This window comes from Xenopus laevis, chromosome 4L, assembly GCF_017654675.1.
Source record: "Xenopus laevis strain J_2021 chromosome 4L, Xenopus_laevis_v10.1, whole genome shotgun sequence".
NCBI lineage: Eukaryota > Metazoa > Chordata > Amphibia > Anura > Pipidae > Xenopus > Xenopus laevis.
Window position 1 is genome coordinate 84,472,579 of NC_054377.1, and position 13,170 is coordinate 84,485,748.

The 13,170-nt window shown below is 37.6% G+C and overlaps 1 protein-coding gene across 21 annotated transcripts in view; it reads left to right on the forward strand.

Moving 5' to 3' along the window:
* Positions 1–13,170, forward strand: part of ptprf.L (protein tyrosine phosphatase receptor type F L homeolog) — a 634,602-nt gene that overhangs the window by 574,104 nt on the left and 47,328 nt on the right. For 12 of the 21 annotated variants that reach the window (XM_041589192.1, XM_041589193.1, XM_041589197.1 and 9 more), the window contains 2 exons: positions 3,652–3,840; positions 12,898–12,915. In XM_041589192.1, the coding sequence (XP_041445126.1) occupies positions 3,652–3,840; positions 12,898–12,915 (207 nt within the window). 21 annotated transcript variants of the gene reach the window in all.

Consider the following 13,170-nt stretch of genomic DNA (forward strand, 5'->3'; position numbering starts at 1 on the left):
TGTGTTACAGAGACGTACCCTGGGCCAGTGCAGTTACAAATTACACTGGTTTATTTTGAGAAATAAAGGAAAAAGATATCATTTTAATTGTTTTGTTCCTTTAAACCAGTGATCCCCAAACAGTGGCTTGTGAGCGACATGTTGGATGTTGCTCCCAGTTTCCTCAAAGCAGGTACTTATTTTTGAATTTCTGGTTTGGAGGCAAATTTTGGGTGCCTAAAACCCAGGTGTACTACCAAACAGAGCCTCGTGTAGTCTGCTAGTCCACATATGAGCTATCAAATAGCCAATCAGAGTTCTTATTTGGCACCCCTGGGAACTTTTTTCATACGTGTGTTGCTTTAAAGTGGACCTGTCATCCAGACACAAAAATCTGTATAATTAAAGTCCTTTTCAAATCAAACATGAAATCCAATTTCTATTTTTTATTAAAGCATTCATAGTTGTTGTAAGCTCATTTAAAAATCTCCGCTGTCAATCAAATATTGTCTGCCCCTCCTCTATGCCATGGGCATAGAGGCGGGGCAGACAATTACTTTCACTTTCCATTCAGCACTTACTAGATGTCACTGCTCTCCACACATTCCCCTGTTGTCTTTACCGTTTAATTGTGTAGCCAGGGCATGGGGATGGACATCAGGTCCCAATTCTGGTGCACAAACAAGATTCTGAGATGATACAAGACTTGCCTTAATAACAGTGTCCACAAAATGGCTGCTGCCTGCTTGCTATCATTTTGAATTCCCAGACTGTAGGAAACAAGATTCAAATAATTTATATAGTGTAATTAAAGTTCATTTTGCTTGACTAATGTGATAAAATAGGATTTTGAATATTTTTTTTGGGTGACGGGTCCCCTTTAAACCATGTCCGTATTTGAGATGTGAGCTCTCTAATTTCAACATATCAATCTCTTTTTCTGCCATAGTCAGTCACTATGTTTCTGCATGGGGAAATATTGATGCACTATTTCAGATGTTTAACTACAGTAGTGTTTTTCTACAGCACTGTAGCAGTTACAATTTTCCTCCTTACAGAAACAGACATTGACTTGCTCTTCTCATTGTTCACCAGTTGGCCAGATTTTAGATGTGTGTATGGAAATAATAATTGCACTGGACAACAAGCAGCCTAATACATTTCATGAAATGCTGAGGTTTCTCTTGGAGTTTGGATTTAGTAACCTGGAGTGTTGTGGTTAGTGCAAAAGCAGTAAAGCATCTTCTTGTGTTTGGCATTTAAGTGCATGGGCTCTAACTGGATCCATGTACATTTTTAGCTGCAATGTTTAATGGAAGTAATTTATGGTTTGTCTGCATATTCAGTACTGTGCATAATATTATTTTCATTATCTAGGCATTTTTTTTACAAATACGTTGAAAAAGTAGTAGCAAACAAAGTCACCAACTCAACACTCTTTGTATAATAAAGTTAGGGTTATCTGGATAAGCAATATGATGGTGTAATACATGTCACAGCTATAAAAGTAACAGTGGTAATACTTAAATAAATCATAGAACTTTTACCCCTTGCTGTTCATCCCCTGCCAGACAAAGCCTTCATTATACTTGCAAATTCTCTCCCGGCTCCCATTTTTAACATGGACTAAAAGGGTTGGATTAAGCCTCCTGCCAGTTTAACCTCTGAATAATGAGTCTCTGATTGCTCCCCTGGAGCAAGAGCCAAAATTGTTTAGTACACAACATGCAGTCCATTTTTGTCTCTGTAAGTTTTAGGTCGCTTCGATCTGCCTTTTGGTTTCTTGTTCATCAACCAGTGTTTTTGTGCAATTAAATCAATAGGACAGGTCAGCGGTACATTAATTACTCCAAGAGCTGTCTTTCTTGCCTAACAAAAAAGAAAAAAAAACCAGCTACCTGCTTAAGATTAATTACGTTCCCACAGACATTTGCTGAATTTGCCCTGTAGCCTGCAAGCTGTGGTTCATTCATATGTCAGCGCTGTAAGAGACCTGCACAGCCTTATATCTATGGTAATGGCTCAGAACATATTTGCTGGTGTCCTCTCTGAAAGAAAAAAAAACAATTTTTAAGCCACATTTTAAGCACCTTGATGTGAAAGAATTGGAAGGTCATTTACCTGATCCTGATAAATTACAACGAAAATGAAATGGTAAATTGCCTAGAGCTATTCAACTAAAATGCTAATGTTAACTGCAGAGTTAACTGAACATCTGATTGCATTTCATAATAACTGGGATCATTTTAAATACATGAAAACTTCAGTTTGATAATAAATACATTCAATAAATTGTCTAGTTTTTGTTAATATACAAAAATGGAAAATGGCCAGCATTACACAGTCAATGGTTGAACTTCCTGAATTGATTTAACCCTCACATGTGCCACAAAACAGTGACTTCTCAAGTGGGATTTGGAATATATGTAATGCTTTAAAACATTTTCCATGACCTTGTAAAATATAAACACTGTGCATGAATCCTACAGCTTTCATAATCCTTTGGCTGTTTTGAGATTTTGGTGTAGAGTAAACAGTATGGTAGCAAATGTGTAATAAACATAGTTGTCTACTTTTCAAAAGCCAGTCCCAGGACTTTTTTGGCTATATCTCAAATGTGTTATCACAAAAAAAAGTCTCTGCATCTCAGTTTCTTACGTGCCCTCTATAGACCTTCTTTTTGCTTTACATGTATAGGAAAGTAAATCACGCCTATTCCTGTAACCACTATTTTTTATTGTGGATTGTATCACCTGTTCCAAACCAATCAGTTGCATAATATGTGACCCCTTGCTATTGTGGTTTCAAGTGCACCATAGCTTAATGGGGCAACCACAGTGTGAGAAGCACCAGGCAGTTTTTCTCCTTAGTGACTTTCTCCACCTTGATAGAAATGAGTGCATCTTGTTAATATCACCCATCGGGTGGCAATAACTCACTAGTTGAAACAGTCCCACGCGTTGCTGCTGCTTTCAGTGTTAATTGGAGGAAACAAATCCAACCTTTGGGATTTATTTATTTATCCATATACCAGGCTGTGCCTTGTTCATGTCTGAATAGCAGTTGAAAGTTATTGCTGTGCCTCAGCAGCTAAATGTGTATTTATAGTTTCCTTTCGTGCCAAGTATTTGTTTTAAATGCAGCAGGACAGCGGCTTTGCATATCACTGCCTCAGCTGTGCCTTTCAGCTCTTTGTGCCTTCGAGTGTATTCAAATTAGAAGGAAAAATGCTTTGTAATGAACACAAAGTTCACTACCTCCTAGCTGCAACCTTTGCTGTCTTCTAACTTTCACCCAGGGAGACCTACCTTTTTCTTCCCCCCAATACCTTCTAATTTTTATTTCTAACAAGGTAGGATGGAATTATGAAAGTTAAGTAATAAAAACGTTTTAAGCCAAAAACTGACCCATAAACTTGACTACAATTAGATATTTTTACAGTACGTTACCTGATTCCTAACATGTGGATATTCTAATAGCTCTCCATTGTGGTAAAAACTGGTTAGTGCTATGTATCACTCAGTACTGTGTGTGTACATATGTATATTCATACAGTAACCCTCTACTAGAATGCACTGGAAGACTTGTAATAATCTTTAACTATATTAAAAGTATGTAACAATGAACTATATTGTACCAATGACTAAGGTGATTCCATTTTTTGTTTTGCAGAGGAGCAGCTTCCCCATGGATTTCCAGTCATTGACATGGGGCCTCAACTAAAAGTTGTGGAGAAAACTCGCACAGCAACCATGCTTTGTGCAGCCAGTGGCAATCCTGATCCAGAAATAACCTGGTTCAAAGATTTCCTTCCTGTAGACACAGCATCAAGTAATGGTCGCATTAAGCAACTTCGTTCAGGTATGTAAATAAAATAAAATACATACTGTTGATAAAATATGATCAGATGATGATGATGATGATGATCAAACGTTAGGCAGGAAAACAACACTACTTCTCTCCAGTTCTGTGCTGTAATTCTTTCTGTACATATTTTTTGTTATATGGCTTGATTATGTACGAGCCAAAAATCAACAAGGCAATTACACAATGCTTCTTTCAAAAAAAGGTTCTTTCATAGTGTTATGCAACTCCTTCATAACCTTGTTCTAATGTGAAGTGACTGATTCTGGGAGTTGAAGTCCCTCTTCTTTCCATAGTGTGTACTGCATAGCTTCTCTGGAAAGCATAGGGACTTCAAGTCTCTCAATTCATCACTTGACAATGGAACAAGGTAAGGAAGGGTTTGAATCACTCTGTGAGCCTAAGGGGAGTAGAGAACTGATCCTGCAGTGCAGGTAGAAAATCATGGTTTCCTTATAGTCGGTGTAATCAGGTATGTTGGAAAAGAAATTCCTTTATGTATATTAACAGTTCAGATAGCATTTATGTGCCTTTACAACATAAGGCCAAGTCAATGAGCTTCTGTCAAAAAGGGGAGTATATACAGTAGAACCCCCATTTTTACAAATGCTGTAAAATCCAGGAAAATGTAAAATCAGGGAAATGTATTATGCATAATATATAAGTGGGACCATAAAACAACAATGTAAAATGAGGGAAAACATAAATCAGGGGATGTAAAATGGTGGTTCTACTGTATTCCCTTTAATATTTCAGAAAAAAACTTAAAAAAAATATCTGACTGCCTTTTTGTCCTTTAAATACCATTATTACTAACAAGTCCTAAAATGTTTTCAAGTACGAGCTGAATTAAAGGGGGATCTCTGCACCCAGAGTAGTTTAATGCATGATAAAAAAGCAAGTTTGCTGTATACATAATCCTTTACTCATTCTGGTTCCTGAAATAATGTAACATGTAAGCTCCATGTGTCAGGGACTTCCTTCCTACTGTGTGTCTTATCACATGGAACTTCATCTTTGTATATTTCTACTTATTTATTACATGTGCAGGTTATACTAGTAGCACTTTATCATTAAAATTATACATATGTAAATATATACATACAGTGTAGTAGAAGGCAGCTGAATAACAGACCTCAATAAAGACTTACCGGTATGTTGTTTTAAGAGTCAGAACCAGAGAAGAGCAAGGGATGATTGAAACATTGCTTTCAAAAGCAATGTAACTTACAAATAACTTTAAAAGTAACTTTGCTTGAAATCGCATTTTCTTTATTATTCATTCATTATTGCATGTGAGCTCAGTGACCAGGTCTTTTACTTTTGGACATGTCTACTGTTTAAATTAAAAATGTCATATTTGTTTTTCTTTTACTTAAAGGGATACTGTCATGGGAAAAAATTTTTTGTTAAAAATGAATCAGTTAATAGTGCTGCTCCAGCAGAATTCTGCACTGAAATCCATTTCTCAAAAGAGCAAACAGATTTTTTTATATTCAATTTTGAAATCTGACAGGGGGCTAGACATATTGTCAATTTCCCAGCTGCCCCAAGTCATGTGACTTGTGCTCTGAGAAACTTCAATCATTCTTTACTGCTGTACTGCAAGTTGGAGTGATATCACCCCCCCTTCCCTCCCCAGCAGCCAAACAAAAGAACAATGGGAAGGTAACCAGATAGCAGCTCCCTAACACAAGATAACAGCTGCCTGGTAAATCTAAGAACAGCACTCAATAGTAAAAACCCATGTCTCACTGAGACACATTCAGTTACATTGAGAAGGAAAAACACAGTAGCCTGCCAGAAAGCATTTCTCTCCTGAAGTGCAGGCACAAGTCACATGACCAGGGGCAGGTGAGAAATTTACAAAATGTCTAGCCCCATGTCAGATTTCAAAATTGAATATAAAAAAATCTGTTTGCTCTTTTGAGAAATGAATTTCAGTGCAGTCTGCTGGAGTAGCTCTATTAACTGATGCGTTTTGAAAAAAACATGTTTTCTGATGACAGGACCCCTTTAATTTAGTGAAATCAAAAGCATTTTAATCCCAACTCCTTAGTTCTTCAGATCAATTGTGGAAGGAGGAGAATGTAGTTAATCAAATTTTCAGACTCTGTTAAAACATATAGAAAATAAAGGTTTTTTTTAATTAAAAGATTAGGCAGAGGACTTTTGCAATACAAGCCCTATTAATTTGGCTTATGTTGAATATAGGCATATACTGCCCATTTCAGGTGATTTGGCTCTACTGTACTGTCTGGAATATTACTTTCTCATTCATACAGTACATTTTCTGTTTTTTCACCTCAAATTCTATTACTGCAAAATGTTTTACATGCTGTTTTTTTCCCCCTCTTTCTTATTTCACCCTACAGTATATAAAGGTCAGCTCAGCGGGTATTCTCTATCTTTGACAAAGTTTATTATGGCAACTCTGTGTAATTACTGAACAGATTCAGGCACTCAGATTGACATTTTTATAAAGGAGGTTGCTAATAGCATTTATCAATTCTGTGCTTATAAAAAAAATCACTGTGACCTTTAACATCTCCCACCCGCAAACAGGTTGTAATCTTGCTATGTCTGTGCACAAAGAAAATATCAACCTTGTTAATGATTTTCGACTCCCATTATGCAGCCAGCATCGAATCTGTGTATGAAAAGGCCACAGTTATCATTATGATCTGTTATATCAACACTGTAATTAAAGCTGTGAATAAGAGGATCTATTGGAGACGTGTCCCCAGTTCTTTGCTACCATCTGCTTTCTCCCGAAACAAAAATAACAAATGACTCGTTATAAATGATTAGGAATAGCAGGAAATGTTGATCTTACCAATATTTGTGAAACAAATCTAAAACTATTGACTTGATTGCTGGTTTGTGTTTTTGGAAAAACAACCAGTTGCCTTTATAGCTTTCATATTTAATTATTTTTCCATGTTGGCTAGGAATGGCAAATGAGTAGCCAGTGTCCAAACGCATGGGCACCATAACAACTGGAAAGCAGTTAAGGTAGTCAAGCCTGAATAAGGGAAAGTAATACAAGTTGTAATTGGAAAACAAAGTTTGTATTAATAAGAACAAAGCTGTGCATTAATCAGTGTAGGAATCATTAGTGAAAGCGTTGGCAATTTTAATTGTGTGTTGTGCATTTTAAAAGACCTGCTTTAAGATGCCATATTTTTAAGCAGTGTGCAGTAGGGCAAGCTATATGAAATGCAATTTTTTTTCTGGTGGATGAGATACTACAGATTTGCAAAACCTAAAATACTATGTGCATTGCACATATTTTACTATTGCTGGCTTTTATTGCATTCTCCCATTAGACTGTAGGGCACATTAACCTTCCTGAATTTTCGCAGCCACTGACGCATGCTTTTGAGAATATTCATCTAGCTACTGTAAGTACAAGTAGATAAAATGCTAATATATTGAACAAAATGTGAACCCAAATGACTTTTTGATTAATAAAAGAAAATGTACAGATAAACAACTTTCCAATATAAAATCGAAATGGTTTTAAAGTTATTTCTAAATGTAATTGCCATTGAAAGCAGTATTTTTCTGTCCCTTTCTGCACTGCTGATTCTGTCTCTTGAAACAATGTAGCAGAGGTCAGGCTACTTCGCAGGTCTGTTAATTAATTGGTCTTATATTTTTCTATTTTGTATAATTTTTTAATTATTTGCAGCCACCATCTGACTCTTTCTAGCTTTCAAAAGGGTGTCACTGACCCCAGTAGCCAAAAACTGTTGCTGCGTGAGTCTTCACTTTTATTGTTATTGCTATTTCATATCACTTTATTATCTTTCTATTTGGCCCCTCTCCTATTCATACTCTAGTCCCTTATTCCCTTTTCCCTCAAACCACTGCCTGGTAGCTAGGGTAAGTTGGACCCTAGAAACCAGAAACCTGCTGAAATTGCAAACTGTAGAGCTGCTGAAGAAAAGGCTAAATAGTTCGAAAGCATTTGAAAATAAAAAGTCAAAAGTAATTGCAATTTTTCTCAAAATATAATTCTATCATACTAAAAGTTAATTTGAAGGTGAACAGTCCACAGACTGTGTGGTTAAAATGTAGCATTTAGGTCATTAAAAACACTGTATATTTTCATGCTTTACTATTAAAACTCACTGTAATATGCAAAGTTATTTTAAAAAATTCTTTATTTCTTGTCTATCTGAACTATCTTAACTATCTGAAAACAACTGAACCGGTGAACATCCCCTTTAGGACAGTTTTGCTTGTAACTAGAGGGAGGGCATTATCAAATGTGAATCTGCACCATGGACTGACCTCTAAAGTAATTGAATAAGCTTCAGGGGAGCAGCCATGATGAAAATAAATATACAGATGGCTGGAATGATGCCCAGCGGAAAGATATTGTGGTTTCTAGTTTACAAGTTACTTGCTGTTCCACTAATGACAAAATATCTACCAGAAATATTTGGTAAATGACGATAGAGGTTCTTCATCGCTTTAGAGCTTAGCAGGAGACTCCGCAGGCTTCACCAATAAGTAATATGCTATGTATGTATTTCAGGATAGTCTGATACTGAAATGGGTAATTACATGCCTGTCACTTTTTTTTATTTTGCAGACTGTAGTTTTGTTATGATTTTCAGTTGCAAATTACACACCAGTTTTACTTTTTATTCTCCTGATATTGATGTTAATATTTGCAATGAACACTAATAACTTCAGCATCACTGAAAAAAAGCTCTCTCTGGTGGCCTTGGAAATAGCAGAAATGAACCTAGTGGGAAATACCAGATATAATGGATATTCGCTTGTTTAGAAATATTTAAACAGGAAACCACTGACATGCTGACAAAAGCAAACAATTCTCTATAGCTAGTAATGCATTTGATCATAGCAGTGTGTTCTATGAGGAACAGGGAATCCTGACAGAGCTGTTAAAGTGTACAATCAATATATTCATTCATTTATATGATGTGTGAGACGGATGCTAGTTTTTCTCTCATTGCTGGTGATGGCATAGCTAAAGTTCTCATGAATTAAGGAAATTGTTGCTCGTTTTGATACCCAGCAAATATTTTCAGATCATATAGGCAGTGGAATAGTATCCCACCTTTGACCCTGATGCTTGGAGATGTAACACCACAGCAGAACTTGAAGCAACCACTAGTTCTGTTTAACACTTGCATGCATGTTTTAGATCAATGCGGTGTGGAGTTTGGGAATATATTAAGTCAGCTGGTCAACATGGACCCCCCCCCCATGTGATTCTGCTTATCTGGCAGTAACAGCAGCCATAAAAATTGGAAGCCATGCCTCTATAGGTGTAGAGGTTCAGTCTTGTGTTCTTATTAACATCCAACACAGTATGTTGCAGCAATTGGTTGTGGTCTAAGCATCATGCATGTGCGTGTGTCCCACAACAAAGGTGTAAGTATGTAGCAGCTTTGTACAATCAGGGGTGATTCATTTAATCATCTCAATCTATATATAGTGCTGCTCTTAATTGTTTTGAGATCAGGGCTTTAACATTCACCTTTTTGTTCTTAAGCCCATCCAATGTTACCTTGGCCTTGTGTTTTGGATCCTTATCTTGCTAAAAGAATTACTTTATCCCAAGCGTTGTTTTTTTAAGATTCCTCTCACGTCACAGTCAGAAAATACTTCTATACAATAGTGTAACTATGTGAAATGCATAGTTAAACCATGATGTATTTGTTTTTCAAGATCTGCTATGTAGAGGTTAGGTTTATTTAGTTATTTTGCATTGAGTGTTCCCATCCAGCTGTAGAAATTCTCACGCAAACACTCCTGCGGCTATGCTGTTGCATTACAGTAACCTCAGCAGTTTAAAAAAAAACGATTTGGACATGACAGGACTATGCTACAATTAGTTTTATTTTGTGTGCCACCACATCTTTTGGGCACCTGGCTTTTGTCCAAGGGCTTTGGTCTGAAAACTCTGATCGAGTGTGTGCCATCTTAACCTTCACATGTAAAAGGATAGATTTTGAGCTGTCGTGTAAACCACCCTATAAATCCAAGAAAAGCATAACAAAAGTAAATTTTGACATGAAACCATTACTTAACTCGTTTTATACATATGACTCCAGGTTTAAGGCTAGGGCCAGACGTTCCTTACCAAAGTGAATTCTCCGCATGCAGAGAATCCACTGTCTTGCTGCTCCCCTTGGCTTTCCAACTACAGATGGATTTCGTCTCCAAAATCCACATTGTCTGCCTGCGCCTGAGCGGAAACAACGCTTCCAGGTGCAGCCAAACCAGGAGTGTATGAAGGGCAGCATATTCTCTGCTTGCGGAAAATGTGGCAGAGATCTCCCATTGTCTGGCCTTGGCCTTAAAGGAGAAGGATGGGTTAAAACGAAGTAAGCTTTATCAGAACGGTATTAATACAATATAATACCCTCAAAATAATGCTCCTCTGTCAAAAGAAACCCATTTCTTTCCTTCTATTGTGTACACACTTCCTGCTGTAATCTGAGCCCAGAGCTATGAGCAAGCAGGGAGAGACTCAATCAGGAAGTGATGTCACACCAAGCTAATATGGCAGCTGCTATCCTAAACAAACAGAGACAGTGTCTAGAGCTGTTTACTCAGGTATGGCAAAGCATGCTAAAGGATGAAAATGGTGTTCTACCTTGCACTGTTGTGGCTAATCTATTGGCAATAAACTGCCTTGGTAGCTTTCCTTTATCTTTAAGGTGGCCGTAGACGTAACAATTACTTTCTTCCTTGGAAAATGACTTTCCAAGAAAGATTGTTTGTTTCAACAAACGTGTAGAGTTGAATCGTCATATATACAGGTAGAAACAATAGAATTCTACCTGTGTCTGACTATTCAGCACTAACAATGGGCAATGTTCCCGGCGCCTTCAAAGGCACCGAATCAAAATTCTCCACCTGGGCCAATCAACAAGCCGATCAGTACCCAAGCCTTCTGCCGATATCAGTTGGCTCATCTCCTGCCTTACAGGCACCAAATATTCTATTCTGAGTTCACAGGCGCCATCTTCTTCTCTTTGGTAATCTTTGGAATGAGACCGGCAAAGTGGCGCATGTGCAGTTGGAGCAATTTTCTGTATCGCGACAACTGCGCATGCGCCTAAACTTGCGAAAATTGCAGAAGCTCCGTCTCATTGCGAAGATTACTGAAGCAGCTGAAGATGGCGCCCATGAACCCTGCTGGGGGGGTCTATGTAGAGTAGGGGGCTATGGCTTTTTTTAAGGGTTTGTTTCTCCTTTAAGCTTACTCTAATCTTGAGAAATAAAGCTGTCCAAGGAATTCTTTTGTTAGCATACTCACTTGGCTTTGAACTGACCTTTGCTCTACACACTTTTGAATCTTTTGAATGTGAAAACTTTGATTATAAAGGACATTTTTTACCCTGTGGGTACAAATAAAATATACCATTGCCCACTATAACCTTATAATTACAGTAATGTATACATTGCATATTTATAGCCTATGCCTCTAATAAACAAAATAATCACTGTACTTTAACCATTAGCCTACTAAAGTAGTATTCAGGGCAAAGATGATGTATTAATTCTAAGCCTCTGCCCACTTATATGGCTTATGGGGTAGTTCACAAGTGATCACAAGTCACCACATTAAGCAAAATCACATCATATATTCTCCTTCAGTTGATAGTATTAACCCTTGTGAAAATCGTCCTGTTCAAATGCCAAACCTTTGGGGATAGTAAACTCCCAAGTGTAGTCCTGCAATGTAAGAGTCCGCAATCAATATTTTTCTTACTCACTAAGTTTTAAATTCTGCAAGAAGCTGGAAGAATGGCTTTGAAGTAATCAGGTTGAATTTCCCATTTGTATAAATTTTATTCCCAGTGCCAGGCAGGGGCTGCAGGGCATCGGATGTCTGATGGACTTTGAAAATCGATGTTAAGTGCTTTGAAATACAGCTTTTTTCTGCTGTCTCTTGTTTGTTTAACTCTCTGCGAACCATAATTGGAAAGCACTTCTCCTCTGCCATCCTTTAGTGAAAAGGCATGTTATAGGAACCCTCATGGGACTAAACTGCCATCAGGCATTCTCCTTATTGTTTCCAAAAAACATGACAAATGTATCTTCTTACTGTCTATGTAATTTTATCGCCTCTACAAAAATGTAAGCACTATAGAGAGTTCTAAAGGGTAGTTTAATTTTTTTTCTGTTGCTTCACCAATATTTCTGCACACTATTTTAATAACAAAACAGTATAACCGACTTCTTTTTCTTTAGAGCTGGTGTGTATGAATTATTGGCTTGGGTACATTCATTTGCCAATAAACTTTTTCCATAGGTTAATAAAATCCTTAACGCCCAAAACTATAACTCAACATTCATGGTAAATGGATTTGCAGATCATCATTTTGCCCTGTTTTTAACCGTTAGAAACAAAAACACTCCTTGCAGCACCCATAGGATATGTACTGATGTGCAGGCTTGCCCAATACCCGCGGGTCGGGATGACCTTGCTGCTCCTCTTGTGGGTCAGGTTTTGGGTTGAGCTCTTCTTAGACTGCTTGCTTCCGGCTTCCTGTTTTGTAGACTCCTGTAGGACCCCTGCCCTGCCAATTTTCGGACGTCTTTGGCTTGGCGCGGGTCGAGAACAACACGACCCGCACATCACTAATGTAGATGTTTGGTTAATTAGAGAAGTGATGATACACACTCGTCATTAAGACAACTGCATTTTCCCCCAGTGTTCTAATGTGACACAGTTGATGTAGTAATCTTGTAGACCACCTTCCAAAACTAAACAAACTAACCTTTCCCTTAGCCCAGACTCCCCACTAAAAGTACACTGTATCCTATTGCATTTGGAACCTACTTGTTTTTTAACCCTGTATTACACCTAATGTCTTGCTGCAAACCTACCTTGAAGACAGAAAAAGCTAACTCACTTACTGATGCAGGTGTTGGTGCTTAGCACCTGTAGCTGTGATCGGGTCACCTAACCTTCCCTTCTGCTCTTTTTCTACCCTTTCTCCTATTCTTGTTACTAACAACTTCTTTCTAATCTTGTTTGCATTCAAATTACCTCACCAGGTGGTACACCAATCAGAGGTAAGAATGCTGGGATGTCCTTCAGCCGCCACTTCATGTCATCTTCCTCTTGCTTTATCCTTTGAATCCACGGTCAGCTTGTCAAACCTCATGTACCCTTTCCTTCAGCATCCACACACACAATGGCATCTAGACTCTCATTTTATCAGCCAAATGTTTACCATGTTGTGAATGCTCCTTACAATAGGGTACCTATGTTTTTTTTCAGCCTGAACTGTATAGTAATATATTTGAATCCTGAAAAACCATTAATAT